General features: G+C 42.1%; 2 protein-coding genes across 2 annotated transcripts; both read right to left on the minus strand.

The window, feature by feature from the left end:
* Positions 1-186: 186 nt before the first annotated feature.
* Positions 187-784, minus strand: LOC138955624 (group XIIA secretory phospholipase A2-like; the record flags this gene model as incomplete). The annotated part of the gene is given in 1 exon segment (XM_070327188.1): positions 187-784. A coding segment is annotated over 1 exon segment (444 nt), but the record flags the coding sequence as incomplete, so codon positions are not given.
* Positions 785-3,022: 2,238 nt separating this feature from the next.
* On the minus strand, positions 3,023-18,103 carry LOC138955628 (uncharacterized). Its single transcript, XM_070327194.1, has 6 exons — positions 18,029-18,103; positions 15,623-15,824; positions 10,743-10,858; positions 6,037-6,147; positions 5,005-5,070; positions 3,023-4,285 (listed from the first exon to the last, which is right to left on the minus strand). Exons 1-6 carry the CDS (start codon positions 18,081-18,083, stop codon positions 4,197-4,199), a joined length of 639 nt encoding a protein of 212 aa, XP_070183295.1. The 5' UTR covers positions 18,084-18,103; the 3' UTR covers positions 3,023-4,196.
* Between the last annotated feature and the right edge of the window lie 61 nt (positions 18,104-18,164).

An 18,164-nucleotide genomic window follows, 5' to 3' on the forward strand; every position in this document is an offset into this window, starting at 1 on the left:
CAGCTTCTTTCTTTTTTTCTCTTTCTTCATTCAGTCATCTCTCCTTTTTATGTTTTTTTAAGTATTTTTTTCTGATGAGGACATAACGTGAAAACAGGTTCTTGTTCGTGTTTTTTTCTTTATTGAGTCGATGTTTCTGGTGAGGACGTTTTCATTGTTATCTTGTTCTTGTTACCAGTGAAACTTACCGTTGGGACACTGGAAAGAACAATTCTTTTTGCCGCCGGCATTTTCTAACACTTTATCCATTGTTGCTTGGAGAGAGTAGATCATGGTCAGTTCAGCGTCGAAGTCCTGGTCAACTTTTTCGTCTGCTCCAGCCAACTCCACGTCATCTGTGACGTCTGCTGCAGCCAAATCAACGTCATCTGAGTCGTTTGCACCAGCCAACTCCACGTCATCTTTGTCGTCTGCTCGAGGCAAATCCAGGTCATCTTTGTCGTTTGCACCAGCCAAATCCACGTCATCTTTGGCGTCTGCTCCAGCCAAATCCACGTCAACTGTGTCGTCTTCTCCAGCCAAATCCACGTCATCTTTGGCGTCTGGTCCAGTCATGTCGTCTGCTCCGACAAAGCCTCCCACCGTCACGAATAGCAACACACAGGCCAGCAAGTAGTCACACAGATTCATCCTTCAAACTCCACGCTGGATAATTATTTTGACAGAACTTGATGGAATCGAACTTGACGAGCGCGTGATTCGAACAGCCTTGCGTCTCCTGCCAGCAGCACAAATGTGAAAGCGAAAGTTCTAAGCAGACGGTACTTTACTGGGTCGAAAGCTGTCGTGTCGACTCTCGATTGGGAGGGAATCAAAATCCTTATTTGCCTTTGTCAATATTGTCACGAAAAACATTGTCAGTGATCTAGGCATTGACATGCATGTAGAGTTAACCATGTGCTGTGAAACGCGATAGAACAAACCAAACTATGATAATTTGTACGGCGACAGATGGGAACGTTTTGTCAGAAAATCGTTTTGGTATGCTGTGGAATTAAGGTGTTTGAGTGATGCAAGCCCAGTATTTTAGTATAGCAGTGTACAATTTACCATTATAGGCCTAAACGTGGTTTCATGTTAATGTGCAAGAGTAAGTGTGTTTGAATGAGTGTATGTGTGTGTGTGTGTGTGTGTGTGTGTGTAGGTGTGTGTGTGTGTGTGTTTGTGTGTGTGTGTGTGTGTGTGTTCGTGCGTGCTTGCGAGCGTGTGTTCGTGCGTGCATGGGGGTTCTTTCGCAGGAAGAAACACTGTTGTGTTACAATTATGTGAACAGTTAACATGAATTTGCTCAAACTCTATCACACTTATTTTGAAAGTGGAAAGAAGGTTTTCTACTACTTTGATTGTCAGAAGAATCTTTAAGTGAATTTGAAAAATGATAGAAAATCATAACAATTATTGAGGCAGGTTTCACAGTATTGTGTTCAGCAATTTACTATTTACACACTCAAATTCTACAAAATAAATGTTGGCACACAATTCAAAGGACATGTTTTTCCAACAAGGTGAGTTTGTTACAACTAAAAACAGTAATTTTTTTTATAGTCCTGGTCCTTATTTATATCTAAAAACCAGGCGCAAAGCGGCATACCCTGAAAACGCAAAAAAAGCAATACGGTCATCCTATGCATGCATATAGCTCATATAGCCAAAACCGTTGAAGATAGAAAGACATTTATTGAACAAAAAATATGCAACACATCATCCTTAACAAGTTTTGTTCTTGTATGTATATCAAAATATTGATCCTCAAATGAATGGTTTGAAAAAATACGACTTCCGGCAGACCTAGACCGTTTTGAAGGAAAAAACCGTCTTTTTTTTCAAACCATTCCATGGCCATCAATATTTTCATATACATGTAAGAACAAAACGTGTTAAGACTGGTGTTGTGCATCTAGTTTGTTCAATAAATGTCTTTCTATCTTCAATGGTTTTGGCTAGATGAGGTAACAAGAGAAGAATATGGGCATTGGAATTACGTCAACATTTCGAGCATTGTCACAGATGAAACATTTACTGCAGGGTGCTCCTGATTAACAAACCGAGCAAAACTGAAAATTATTGAAGAGAAGACATGTCTGAACAGTTTATAAAGAGACAAGTTTGCAATCATTTGTAAACACCATTATTGTATGGAGGAGTAACTGTTCCCCTACCCCCTAAGAAGGTATTTCTGTCCGTCAACCACGTGAGCGATCGCCACAAATCGAGGCATCACTCGCATTTCAGTTTGGACACACCGGCTGATTGCAAATGCACAGTACGTGTTTCGACACTGAAACGTGACGATTGAGCGTCAAAATAGTTTCTTAAAACAGTCGAAAATGGAGTTAAATGTGACTTCAACACTCAGTGGCGATCGCTAGAGTAGCGATTGTTACTAGACGGACACTAGAAAACCTCAGAAAATGTAATTACTTTGCGATTTTTTTAACTGAAAAACTTTTTCTTTCGCGGTCTTTTTCTGTCGAGCGCGAGCGTCAACGTAAAACAACGTGACGTCACTTCCTCCCCAAACGGTTAGTTTTTGAATGAAAAGAAAAATGTGGCGATCGCTACATCAGTTGTTTAGACGGATTGGATCGCAACTTTGAAACTCGGGTCACCGTGCGTCGATCAAGGGCAAATTGACCTCGGCAACATTATAACTCACTTCAAGGGTGCACAAACTTGTATTTACAGTATACAAAATTAGGTAAACTTGTGTTTTTGTCCTGTGAAATCACAATTAGTTTCGATGCTCTTGATATCGCTATGCCGACGGACAGATCCGAATCCCCATACATTTTTTTTTGCGAAGCTAGTATAAGTTAGAATTTGTGTTATGGATATCGATTGTTGTTGAAAAACAATCATTTCAATGTGTTCTGGCACTCTCAACCACCACAGCATTGATACTTGTGCATGTGTGTGTTGGAATTTAGTTCTTTGTTTAGTGATGCTGTGGCAAAAGTAAATTCATCCGTCCGTATTTTGACGATCGCCACCATTCACACGCACATAAATAAACACATTATCAAAAATTTCAACTTTTATTTTCAAAAAAGTATTTAAACAACAACTAGTTTGCATGTTAATACAACAAATACAGCAGATTCTCACAGATATGGATTTAAAAGACTAAGCAAATCTGAGACTATCAAAATGGCCTAATACCATGAAACCTGCCTTGAGAGCTATGTTTTTTGGATTTGGAACTGAAGCTCGTTCAACTACATTGTATAAGTACTCCTCATTCACCCAGGCAATACTATGCCCACAAAAGCAGAGACTTAACATATCTTTACATAACCATACACGTAACATGCAAACAGAATCAGAAACAAAAACCCTGCAAATCTATCTTTTCCAGGTGTGAAATGTGTATTGCGCAGCAACAATCTTAGCTATTAATTAACAGACTGTATAGCTTTAACACCACAAACGTTTCATTAACTTCTATAATACTGTTTCCCCACTGAAAAGGTAAAATATAAACTGATCTAATTACATCAATTTTTAACATTGGTTAGACATGGGATGATAGCTCGATTCCTACTACAAACTTTCTCAGCAATTCATGTTCCTTATATGGTTAAACGCGTCCTTTCTACATTCGGTCAATCAATACTTGAATGAATGATTTAACGAGGGCAGAGGATGACGTTTGTCTCCCAATGTGTGTGTGTGTGTGTGTGTGCGTGTGCGCGTGTGTGTGTGTGTGTGTTTGAACAGTATTTCTTAAAATCTACTCGACAGATTGTAATAAAAATTGGTACAGACATTTTTAAAAGCATTTGCTTGAAATGTATTTCGCCGACTTTTGATAGGGCTTTTTGATGACGTCATATTTGCTGGTTTGCAGAAGTTGAGGCGGCAGTGTCTTTTTTTAAGGTGATCTTTGACTTGGTCCGGACTATGGGATTGCATTTACCCTACAAATTCAAGGAAATGACAAAAATCCATACATCATCGAATAGAACGAAGCAACATAACAATAATAACAATGAAGAAACGAAACATTGTAATGTCGGGACTCGTCGGACACTGCGTTGGACGTATCGGTCATTTCTGAAGCCTGGACACTTTGGACACTTGGGGCTGGGTGGACGTGGGCTGTCCGGGGGACTTCCCCCCGCCCCTCACCCCCCACATTAGGTACGGGGGCTGGGGGAAGAGGCATCAGCAGGGGGAGTCTGGTTCCTCCTCAAATTTCAGAAACCAGCGCCATATGTGGCAGCAAGAGCCAGGACAGCGAGGGTCATCCCAAGGCCCACTGCCAGAGTCGAGGTCTTTGGACTTCCTGGAACAAATATGACCGCTCCCACAAGTTAGCACGGCCATTTCCGTTTCACACCTATGGAGAGAGAGAGAGAGAGAGAGAGAGAGAGAGAGAGAGAGAGAGAGAGAGAGAGAGAGAGAGAGAGAGAGAGAGAGAGAGAGAGTGAGAAAGAGAGAGAGTGAGAGAAAGAGAGAGAGTGTACAATTTTAGAGAGACAAAGAGGGAGAGAGAGGGGTTAAAATTGGAGAGAGAGAGAGACAAAGAGAGAGAGACAAAGAGAGCAAGAAAGAGAGAGAGAAGAGAGATAGAGAGGGTGAACAGAGAGTGGTAGAGAACAGAGAGAAGAGACTGATAGTCAGGAAGTAAGAGAGAGAGAACGAGAGGGTGGAAACGAGATAGGGGAAGTAAGAGAGAGAAAGACAGACAGACAGACAGACAGAGAGAAAGAGCGAGAGAGAGAGAGAGAGAGAGAGCATCAAAGAAAAACAAGAACACTTGAGTAACATCATTATGCTCCATCCTGTCTCCTCGTTCCAATTGTTCTGTTGATATCCGGAACGCAAATCGCCGCTTTGCACACACACACACGCGGGCGCTGCTAGGATCCGATTTACTTGCAAACATCTAGGAGCAGCAAAAACAATAGAATTTCAAAACCTGAAATAAAGAGCCTTCCACGACAACAACACCAACACCAACAACTGCATAAAAAGAACGAAATAGAACACTGAGAGCAGTACCTGATTTCGCGTAAAAAACATCCAAGGCGGCCGTTGTGGATTCCAAGGTCGTTATCGTCAAGGTCGCTGAGGTCATGGTCATTGTGGTTGTAACAGAAACTTCTTGTTAATAAACAGGTGTTTATCTGTTTTAAGGTTACTTTACCATTCTCGTAAACACACACGCGCGAGCGCACACACACAGACACCCACGCACGCAAAAACACACGTGACGAACACACACAACCACACGCACGCAATCACACACTCAACCACGCGCACGCAAACACATACTCTCACAGTCACACACACACACAACACACTCACACACACACACACACACACACTCTCTCTCCCTCCGTCTCTTTTTTACGCCGCCTTTATAAACTTGGCCAAAACACTATTGCAACAGATTTCAAGCCCACATTAAAGCATTAATTAATTCCCGTGTCATTTCATTGAAACTTTATATGCCAGTTAAAACCGTTCACTTTAACCTTCAGGATCACCTTTTGGATAAAACGTATCTTTGTCAGGGATCACGTGACCGCCGCTCAAGTAAGGGTACCCTCAAAATCGACCAGACAAAAACGGAAGAGCCGAATGAAAAATTGAGAAAAACAATCACAATAGGCAAAACTTTGCAACTTTGACATACGAGAAGAAATTCAAACCAATTATCTACCCTAAACAGATTGTTTTGTTTTGCTACCTTGCGTATTACGCGTGCTAAGCTATTCCTACTAATGCGGGTGTCGATCGCAAGTGCGATCATAAACGGGACGTTTTGCGTCCATTTTTATGGGTATCATGTCAAAAAGCGATGACTTGATGGATTGCTTTGAAACTTTCCGAATATTTTACCAACATACTAGAGATAATCCTGTGTGTGTGTGTGTGTGTGTGTGTGTGTGTGTGTGTGTGTGTGTGTGTGTGTGTGTGTGCGTGCGTGTGTGTGTGTGTGTTTGTGTGTGTGTGTGTGTGTCCATGGAATGCTAAGGCAAGAGGTTATTTGCATTTCTCACCACCTGCTTTCTAGTGGTCTCAGCTCACCTGGGTCCTGAAGAACGTTGGGTTTATCTGGCAGCGGAGCCAAGTCGCACGTGGTTGACACATTTGCGTTTGGGACTGGATTGACACATGCTTTGTAGAGCTTCGAGCACTCTGTAACAGTTGTCAAGATCGAAGTAAATGCACAAGCATGTTAAAGGAAGATATTTACAGACACGAAGGACAAATGCATATAAATCAAAAAGACAAAAGAATGCAGACATGACGTCATAATTCCAAAAAATATGACGTCATATATATCATATTTTTTGGAATTATGACGTCATGTCTGCATTCTTTTGTCTTTTTGATTTTTTTGTCTTCTTTACTTCTTTCTTATACAGCACAGCTGTGTTCAAAACACGTGAACAGTTCTTTTCTGCAACAGCTACTGAGCAAGTTCGCATCATCCGTGAAGGCTATACGCATCCTATCGGAGAACGAGAAACAAAATTATAGAAAAAGTCCTTTAAAAAAGTTGCGCAAAAGACACCAGGGACAGTTTTTTTACCTCTTTTCAAACGATCATAACTTTTCAGCCCATGAAAGAATGTTTCTGAAACTTGGCACACATGTAATGGCTTAATTCTTTGCAAAGTGTACAAAGTTGAGTGCATGTCACATTTGTTTCTTGGACGTTACAAACGTTTGCAAAATTTTAACGGAAAACCGTTACAACGTCCATTCTCGGGTTCCGTTTGCTCTAAGTACTGGAACATAATTATACTGACGAGGGTCTTTGTCATCGTTCTGTGAAATTTGGAGAGGCTGCTATTTGTAGTTTTAGATTTATTGTATATCAACTGCGGCTACCCAGCAAAACACCATAACAAGAAGGGCAAAGCCCATACAACTCACATGCTTGACCTTGAACTTTACATGACCTTGACCTTCAGGGTCAAGGTCAAATAACTAAACCTAGCAATGACATCATACATTAAGAACTGCTTTACACATTTTTCCTACCAAAATACATGTGACCTTGACCCAAGGTCATCCAAGGTCATGCAACACAAAGCTGTTAATTCAAGACATAGGAAGTACAATGGTGCTTATTGGCTCTTTCTACCATGAGATATGGTCACTTTTAGTGGTTCACTACCTTATTTTGGTCACATTTCATAAGGGTCAAAGTGACCTTGACCTTGATCATATGTGACCAAATGTGTCTCATGATGAAAGCATAACATGTGCCCCACATAATTTTCAAGTTTGAAACAGTTATCTTCCATAGTTCAGGGTCAAGGTCACTTCAAAATATGTAAACAATCCAACTTTGAAGAGCTCCTGTGACCTTGACCTTGAAGCAAGGTAAACCAAACTGGTATCAAAAGATGGGGCTTACTTTGCCCTATATATCATATATAGGTGAGGTATTCAATCTCAAAAACTTCAGAGAAAATGGGAAAAATGTGAAAAATAGCTGTTTTTTAGACAACATTTATGGCCCCTGCGACCTTGACCTTGAAGCAAGGTCAAGATGCTATGTATGTTTTTTGGGGCCTTGTCATCATACACCATCTTGCCAAATTTGGTACTGATAGACTGAATAGTGTCCAAGAAATATCCAACGTTAAAGTTTTCCGGACGGACGGACGGACGGACGACTCGGGTGAGTACATAGACTCACTTTTGCTTCGCATGTGAGTCAAAAACCCTTGATATTTTGCCGTTTTTCAGGATTGTGGTCGCTCTCCTTTACACGCTAGATCAGCCTGACTGCTCGGCGGATTTGAACGAAATTTGTATGACTTGTTAGGTAGGACACAAAATAAACTTCTTGGTGCAAAAAATGTAAAATATCATTCAGTTTTAAGTTACCGTTTGGACGGTTGAAAGTGAATCATGCCGTCAAAAAACGCCGTTTTTGAGGGTAGGAGTGGTCACGGACCTCTGACGTCATACCCAAATGAAATATTGCTCAGATTCCAGAAACACATTTTTGAGCAGAAGAAAGACTGATCTTCAAATACACGTATATTTCTGACCAACAAACTGCTGTTTAACATCTGGGCTATACCACTGAACAAATATCCTTAACTTTTTGTGCTCAGTGTATGTTAGACTTAGAGGAAAACATAAAAATTCAGTTTGCAGTTTGTCAGTTACATTTTTGCTAACAACTAAATCACAAAAAAGAACATCATTGAACCGAGACTTTACTGGGTGGTCGCACTTTTATGGAATTGCAAAAATATTGTTTTCACGAAAATCACGTGCATAGCGCCGTGATCTTTCTGCCTCTGTCTGAGCCTCGAAGTGGCAGAGATGAGAAATACACTCCCTGGGCCTGCAGTTGAGGTGCGGAGAATGCCACGATTCATTGAAGCCCAGCGCCATAATGCTATTGGCCGGTTGCAAGCAGGTGCAACTCAACTAGATGTTCCAGGGCATTTTGGTGTATACCGACAAACTGTATGTGTACTATGGAACCGCTTAAATGCCCCTCAAAGTGTACAGGACAGACCAAGGTCAGGCGGCCTTCGAGTCACCACACGGGCTCAGGGTCGGTCAGTATATCAGGGTGCGACATCTCCGTGAACGTTTCACAATAACAACCTCTACCACCAAGCAGATCCCAGGGGTGCCTCTCCCCAAAACACAACTTAAAACAAGTCGCGTAAGGCGAAAATACAACATTTAGTCAAGCTCAGTCGAACTCACAGAATTAAACTGAACGCATTGCATTTTTTCCGCAAGATCGTACACTCGTAGCATCGTCTGTCCACCGCTCGTGGCAAAGGCAGTGAAATTAACAATCCAGAAAATATAACATACTAGATGAATACCCGCTTCGCCGGGTACGGCTTCGCCGGGAAGAAGTCGAACCAAATACCCGGCTGCGCCGGGTGTACGCCGGCGCACCGCACGAAGGAAGGGAGATAAACGCGCAAAACACTGGAGAAGAGTAAAAATAGTATATTAAACGGGAATATGGATTGAGCGTTGTCGACAGTGACCTTCTAAAAATAGGAACGGGAATATGGATTGACGCCACACGAAGGAAGGGAGATAAACGCTGAAAACACTGGAGAAGATAAGGAAGAGTTACTGGGAATGGATCCAGAGAAAAACCAAAATCGGTTCACACACACACACACGCACACACAGACACAAGTCGTATATATATATAGATTTATATGTTTTTGGAATCGGAAAATGATGAAGAATACGATAAACGTAATTTTGGATCGTTTTATAAAAAAAATATTTTAATTACAATTTTCAGATTTTTAATGACCAAAGTCATTAATTAATTTTTAAGCCTCCAAGCTGAAATGCAATACCAAAGTCCGGCCTTCCTCGAAGATTGCTTGGCCAAAATTTCAATCAATTTTATTGAAAAATGAGGGTGTGACAGTGCCGCCTCAACTTTTACAAAATGCCGGATATGACGTCATCAAAGACATTTATAAAAAAAAAATGAAAAAAACGTCTGGGGATATCATACCAGAGACATACATTGATTCTATCTATGTCTCTGATCATACCCAGGAACTCTCATGACAAATTTCATAAAGATCGGTCCAGTAGTTTACTCTGAATCGCTCTACACACACACACACACACACACACACACACACATACACCACAACCCTCGTCTCGATTCCCCTCTCTATGTTAAAACATTTAGTCAAAACTTGACTAAATGTAAAAAGAAACATCAAGGCGCCATGCACGAAATTTTCGTACAGACAATCTTTTTGCAATTCAATTAAAGGGCGTCCACCAAGAAAAGTCTCTGTTCAATGATGTTTTTATGGTGGTTTAGTGGTTAGCAACAATGTTACAGACAAACTTGAAGCTGAATTTTGTTGCTTTTCTCTAACATATTGAAAACAAAAAAATGTTTACCTGTGTCAAGTTTCTTTTTTGGGAGAGTATATATATATAAATATATATAGACACACAGATCTATTCGATCGGCCACACTTACACACGTGCAAGCGTTTTCAAGGGGTGGGATAGGATGTGTAGGCAAACCCCCGTAATGAAGAGTTTTTTCTGTCAAGTTTACCTGTATGAAAGTGCCCAAAATTAAGCAATGTCTGATATTCTGGGGGATTTTCAGGCGTGGAAACAGCAACAACAACAACAACACCACAACAACAACAACAACAATTTTTGCAATAGCTAACTATCGTGACCGACCCTGAGCCCGTGTGGTGACTCGATGCCCGCTGATTAATACCTTCACCGTGCTTCGTGGGTCGTGGACGACCCAGAGCCTCACAAAATCGTCTTAATCTCTAAAACTTCCAGTTTTTAATTGAGACTCCATGTAATCTCCAATCACCTTTCGAACTTTCCATCGCCCAATTAATATATTGAAAGATTATCTTTGTAAACAAACAAATAAACGATGACGTAATTTTAACTACACAGTCCGGATGATGTGGGTCGTGCACGACCCATATGGAATTACGTAAGGAATTTTACGTTGTTTATCCTTATTCGGATGGCGTGGGTCGTGTACGACCCATACTCTGCAAAGAGGCGACAAAATGTTTATCCCTATTCAGATGGTATGGTTCGTGTACGACCCATACTTTTTACGTTGAATCTTTCTTTGGAAAGTATGGGTCGTACACGACCCACATCATCCGGACTGTGTAGGCCAACGCGTGATCCGGTGAAGGTTAACTTATGATAAACCAGCCTCGAATTGTCAGAGCCAGAATTGAGAATTCAAATCAAGTCAGCATTACCTTTAGGTCCCTGGAAGTAGGTCCACATGTTGTCTGACACTTTATGCAGGTACCAGCACATGGTCACTTGGTATTTGGTGTCCGAGGGTTTATTTGATAAGGCAAACTTTTTGGATCTGCGATTTATAAGCACAAACGTAACAAGACATTTTTATTCGCAGTAAAAACTTACAACAAGAAGGGCAAAGCCCATACGACTCACATGCTTGACCTCGACCTTTAGGGTAACTAAACCTAGCAATGACATCATACACTAAGAACTGCTTTACACATTTTTCCTACCAAAATACATGTGACCTTGACCCAAGGTCAAGGTCATCCAAGGTCATGCAACACAAAGCTGTTAATTCAAGACATAGAAAGTACAATGGTGCTTATTGGCTCTTTCTACCATGAGATATGGTCACTTTTAGTGGTTCACTACCTTATTTTGGTCACATTTCATAAGGGTCAAAGTGACCTTGACCTTGATCATATGTGACCAAATGTGTCTCATGATGAAAGCATAACATGTGCCCCACATAATTTTTAAGTTTGAAACAGTTATCTTCCATAGTTCAGGGTCAAGGTCACTTCAAAATATGTATACAATCCAACTTTGAAGAGCTCCTGTGACCTTGACCTTGAAGCAAGGTAAACCAAACTGGTATCAAAAGATGGGGCTTACTTTGCCCTATATATCATATATAGGTGAGGTATTCAATCTCAAAAACTTCAGAGAAAATGGGAAAAATGGGAAAAATAGCTGTTTTATAGGCAACATTTATGGCCCCTGCGACCTTGACCTTGAAGCAAGGTCAAGATGCTATGTATGTTTTTGGGGGCCTTGTCATCATACACCATCTTGCCAAATTTGGTACTGATAGACTGAATAGTGTCCAAGAAATATCCAACGTTAAAGTTTTCCGGACGTCCGGACGTCCGGACGGACGGACGTCCGGACGGACGGACGGACGACTCGGGTGAGTACATAGACTCACTTTTGCTTCGCATGTGAGTCAAAAAGCGTTCCATATGGGGATAACCTTCAGACTTAAAGCCCGACCTCCTCTACAAAACTTTCCCTACTGTGGTTTCACAGCCTTTATCAGCTAAGCTGCCAACACAAGACCTCGTGCTAGCGGTGGTTTGTTTTGTTCGGAATTTTCCGTCTGTTCCTAGCTTGTCAGTGAAGACCTGACGTGAGTAAGCTTACCCAAAACGTCTTTGTTCTCTATTCTCATTGCAGCTGTGAAATAATCAGTCTTGTGTCTCGGTCGTGTAGGTACAGAGTTTGCTTCTGCAATCATTGTGTTCGTGTTGATGACGGCTTCATAAGACAAAATAATAAGCGAATCTATCGCGAGGAAGACGTTTATGTACAAATCACCGAACCCAACCCATTTTTTGTGTGCATTTTTCTGAAGAATAAACTGCATGTGGTTAATTTCATCCGTTTAATGCTTGTCGAAACATATCTCATCACAGTCGCAGTTTGTAGGTTGAATCTATGAATCGGCCAGAGATAGATCTGCATTTCTGGTCAGAAACCAACATTCACACCACAGACATTCCAAACATTTATATTTACTGAGCGAGCCAGTCTGAAGAGTACTCGGGTCCAGCGCGAGCGTAGCTCCTGTTTGTAGGCTAGCGTGTACCCTGGGACAAGGCGATTTACGATGCAGGAGCTGTCAGAAGTCGGCGATAGACTGGGCGCGCTAGATAAACAAACAGTCTTGGCACTACTATAAACGCTAACTGACTACGCTTTAAAGAGAAAGTCCTTTCCGTGGAAACCATTTGGATCACCACCTCAGATGAGTCGAGGATTTGACATGGAATAAGACCACCGCACCTACACTTTGACACATACAAACAACCAACCGACTGGCTGCTTCAAGTGAAGAGTGGGATGTGTCATGAATTAATGTCGTTGATTGACACCAGTGTTAGTAACGAAATCATAAGCCTTGGACCAGTTCTATTTCTCTATGTAGATTTCATAACGTTGACCAATCAGGAGAGGCCAGGGGCCAGTTTCACAACACAAAAACACAGACGGTCGACGGCCGCGGTTGAACCTGTGAAATACAGAAATCCAACACAATCGGGTTTCACGAAGATGCCAGTCAATTGATTGTTCGTCTTTGCACGGGGAGTTGGTTTCTTATTCTTTCTGGTTTGATTTAACTATGCTTTTAATCTAGATAGTTCCACAGTTTAAAGGTAATGTTTGTCCGACATCATATTTGTGTTATTTTCCAACTACGTAGGGCGCGTAATATAAGCGTTCGCTTGAGTTCGTGTCCCTATTGTTTATCGTTGTATTGTTGTATCATGTTTGATTTATTACAACATTGTTTAAACCAATAGAACAATATCTTCATGCAATGTGTCGGACGTGGGATATCAGCCAACCACTATCTTGTGGGAAAAAAATGCAGTGCGTTCAGGTTCATTAGAATTGTGATTTTGACCGATTGTCTAAATGTATTTATTTTGCTTTACGCGACTTGGTTTCGGTATCAATGAGACCAAATAGAGCGATTCTCTTTCCCCATGGATGCATGAACCCGAACAATCTGTTCTGGCCTACGTACCAGTATCAAAGGCGGATCCAGGATATTAAGGAACGGGGGGCCCACCCAAACTTTCTTGCACAAACTTGAAGGCACAAAGCGCCTGAAGTGAGGGCGCCCGAACATGACTCCCTCCCCCCCCCCCCCCTCCCCCCTCCCCCCACGAAATTTGTTTTTCTCAAGGAAGCAAAATGCTGCAATCTAGGGCCACCTGAACTCAGAAACTGTTATTATTATGGGGGCGAGGACGCCCCCATTCTATACGGATAGTTTCGAGGTTGACCATGGGCAGCGCCATTTTGTTGTGAAATACGTCATCAGTTTGTGTACACAGGAAGTTGTGACATCCGTCACCCTATGGGAGGGGTGACGTCAAAATTGTTCATCTGTAGAAAGTTGTGAAATCCGTCACCCTATGGGAGGGGTGACGTCAAAATTGGTCATCACAGAGTTTGTGTAACACAGGAAGTTGTGAAATACGTCACCCTATGGGAGGGGTGACGTCAAAATTGTTCAACAAAAACATGATATGTCGCTTTGTGCAGGGTCAACTGCAACAAACTCAAACCGAGCCATTCATACCTAGCTGTATTTGAGTGACTTATATACCCGACATTTTTATTTCTTATTTTTAGCACAGGTGTAGGAAAAATCATGAACCAAAATGTTATTTATTTTCTAATTTAACATTTTTTTTACAAATATGACCATGGTCTTTTAAACATACAGTGACATTAAACATTGTTATGTTAAAAAAAAGAAAAAAGAAAAAAAGCTTTTGTGCACAAATCAGAAAATACATTGTACATTTTACCTACAGGCCAAACCGTGAGTGTCTGTGGCAAAGCCCGACCCAGGAAATTGCACTGATCTAAATTGTCAAGAACAGGCGCTTGCATTTGGATGTGTCCAATGATAGTAGGTTTGGTTGTGATCAATCAGAATAATGTAGGAATAAAAATGTATGACAGTTTAGTATGATGACATGTAATTCACATATGCTGAAATATGATATTATACATCATGTAATATTATTATGGCTGTTGCCATGACCATGAAACCCAACAAAGGTTTAATGTAATGTAATTCAAAATACCAAAACCGAGCACCTATTAATCTCGTCTTTGCGCGTGAAGATTGAGGCCGTCTGCCAGTAGCGGTTAGGTCATACAGTGGAACCCCTCTCTAGCGACCTTTAAAATGTTGACAAAAATCGGTCCTTGTGGAGGGGGGTCCTTACAGAGGGAGGGGGGCGGAGTCAGGGGGCCACAAAGAAAGTCAGATTTAAAAAAAAAAGAAAACAGAGAAGTTTGAGTTGCTGACGACCGTTCCCTCTGAAAGCAAACTGCTTCGATTTCATGTTTGTCCTTGGTGTCCACCAGTTCTGGTGCATGTACTACCCTGGCCAAGTTTCCTCTCAAGACATCAAAGAGACCGCCCCAGTATACTCTACAGCCTCTGGGCGAACCACCTCTCATAGCTAAAACTGGGTCAATGACCCCTGGGAAGAAGGTCAGTGTCTATAAAATTTTACTCCTAGGCCTGCGGCCAGGGGGGGGGGGAGTATACCGGTACCATTTGAGAATCAGACCAAATGAGAATTGAACCATTTGAGAACATCCTTTTTTTTCAATCACTACATCGAAGGCCTGCGGCCCGGGGTTCACATGGGTTGGTTTGTTTGTTTGTTTCAAACCCACACCCATATACACACATTTCCCATTTAAACCATTTGTCGGCCCCCTGTCGATATTTATCGACTAAGTTCCTTGTCTTCTTCTTGTCGTTCGCTTTTAGATCGTCAGTCCGGACTGCAGGGCGAAACGTGCTGTCCTCTCCAAGTCCTCTCTGGGGCCGTATAGCTTTTTTTGTAGCACCGTCTCCTCTGGCCAGATGGTGTCCCTCAGAGCGCTGTTATTATAATCATCTCTCTCTCTCTCTCTTTTTTTTTCCCTGATGGGGAGCCGGGCCCCCTTCGCCCACCCCCCACCCCCCTAAATCCGCCACTGGGTATACATTAAAATGTACATTTGAACGTGGGCATGACGCAAATGTTTCACCTGAGGCCAAACAAAAATATATGTTGGTTTAGGGTAACCCGACCGGCCCTATTTTTTCCCGCCGACTCTAACACTTTTGTTTCGTTTCTCAAAAAACAAACAAACTCTTGGCACATTTGGCGAACCATACCGTGACTAATGGAGGTAACCTCCTTTAAAATCGACCATATTTTTTTTAAATAAAAAAAAAAAGATAAATAAATAAAAGCCGACCTACCGACCCTATCTTTTTTGGTCACATATTTTTGTTTGGCCTAACCTTAGAAAAAGCTCGACGCCATTCGCAGGCGTACATTCACAGTCGAATGTGATAGGGATGAATGGACAGTTGCCTTCGCAGTCCCGGAAGCCTTCCATTAGTACGAGTGTGGTCTTGCTCTTGAAGTAGATGATCCCCAGCTTGTTACTGGACATGTTCCGCCCCACCAGCTCATTTGGGAACTCGCATTGTGACTGCGCACCTGCACGAGCAATAAGGTAAAATATGCACAGAGCTGAGAGGTCACAATTAGGAGTAATTTAAAAGGGATGCCTGTGTGGTGGAAATGTGTGTGTGTGTGTGTGTGTGTGTGTGTGTGCGCGCTTGCGTGCGCTCGTGTGTGTGTGTGTGTGAGTCGCGTTCGCAGCGAATAACTGACTCCAACGTGTTTGTTATGCAGTGTCCGCTCGATATGGTCCCGGCCCCATTTCTTACGAAAAAAACACCCATGTATACACATCGCAGTTAAATATTTGTGGCGGCAATGCCGGATCGCTTGCCCCGTGTGAAAGCCGACAAAGTGTTTTGCCTGAGGTCACGTGTCGGAGTTTCGCTTGAGGTCGAGGTCACGACAGCTTGGGAATCTCACACGCGTGCTTTGCGATCACTGCAGGCCATCGCCAGTGCGTGGCTCCGATATGCAGATTTTCGAAAGATACATAGAGATTACACAACGTCATCGAGTGAGGGACCGAAAAATATTGAAACTCGAGGATGATTTTTTTGTGGTATCAACCTCGACCACACAAAACAAGAGGCGAAGCCTTCAAGGCTCACGTAAGAAATCGACAAACAGTAACACAAACTCAATCACTCCGTCACACATACACACACACACACACACACACACACACACACACACACACACACACACACACACACACACACACACACACACAGTAAGCATAGGTGAAACTATGCAAGAAAGCGAGACCCTGGATCTGCCAAGAAGTCTCGGCCCGCTCACAATAACAATGACCGAGACTTTCAGTAATTCCTTTGCGTGACGTCTAACCCTCTTACGTCATACTGTGACGTCTTCAAATAGTTTCTATCACACACGTCGAACACTTTTGACCGAGACTGACGTAATCCATAGACTCGGAAATGTTAAAGTTTCTACCACAGACATACACACATACATACATACGCACGCACGCACGCACGCACGCACGCACAGACAGACAAAGTTTATCATCGCATAGGCTACACTTACGTGAGCCAAAAATCATCCGAGAGTTTCAATATTTTTTGGTCCCTCACAAGATGACGTTTGTGTAATTTGTGTATACAATGATCAACGACAAAGACAAAAATTAAAACAAAAACAACACGAACTCTTTTCCATCGAGGAATGGTGGAAGGAAAAGAACGAACGTTGGCGTGTGAATACACAACCGGAAATAGATCTAGATCTAAATTGATCTCTATGACCCGTGCCTTGATACCATTGAGATCATAGGAGATGCACAGCAGTGCCGATACCAGGTTTCTTTAGCTTCACTTTAAAATGATATCAGAACGATAGTTATTCACTTGAAAGTGAACACAGGAGAGTTGTATACAGGCATCTCATCCATTGGACACTGCATAACATACACATCGGAGTCAGTTATTCGCTGCTATCGTGGTTTTAACTGGTCAACCACGCGTTTCTTGTTTGCACGCAAAAAGCGGGGCGCAACTCTTCCACAGGGCTTTGAAATCCTGACAGAATTATTTTTGAAAATTGTCTATTAGTATTACAGGGAGTCTTGAGGGTTCACGTCGGATGAGTGTGGCTACTGCTCAGCCTGGTCCTACCACTGACACTTCATCGACACGAACGGGATTAACACAGTTGCTGGGTATGGTTCATTCCCTTCATCCTCAAGACAGTGCAAACTCTAATTCCTTTTTACATTTAGTCAAGTTTTGACTAAATGTTTTAACATAGAGGGGGAATCGAGACGAGGGTCGTGGTGTATGTGTTTGTGTGTGTGTGTGTCTGTGCGTGTGTGTGTGTAGAGCGATTCAGACCAAACTACTGGACCGATCTTTATGAAATTTGACATGAGAGTTCTTGGGAAAGTGCGGAACGGACTCTGCTCTGTGCTACTGGCAAGTTCAAAACACGAGAAAAACGATTTCGTTATGCGGGCAGCCACGGGGGATGTATGTATTTTTCAAATGGTTGTAAAATAAGTCTTGTATTTATGACCGTACTCAGGCCCTGTTCTTTTTTTCGTCACACCAAAAACCGTTATTTCGTGTGAGCGGCACTGCATATTCACTATTACCAACAGATCACCCCCTTTTCAGCTTCACCTTTTGAGACAGGCTCACATACCAAAACGAACATTAAGTGTGACTAAGACGATCTAGATTGACCTATTATCCAGATTAGGAAAGCAAAAGATTACTTACACAGAAAGAGTACACTCAGCGTCAGTGCCTTCAAAAGGTCTGGTTCTTGCTTCATCTTTCTTCCGGAAATCTGGAAATCGGTTTGCCTTCCCATAATTATGAGGTCATTTATGAAGTGTAAAATCACACTTTGACG

This window comes from Littorina saxatilis, unplaced genomic scaffold, assembly GCF_037325665.1.
Source record: "Littorina saxatilis isolate snail1 unplaced genomic scaffold, US_GU_Lsax_2.0 scaffold_557, whole genome shotgun sequence".
Taxonomy (NCBI): domain Eukaryota; kingdom Metazoa; phylum Mollusca; class Gastropoda; order Littorinimorpha; family Littorinidae; genus Littorina; species Littorina saxatilis.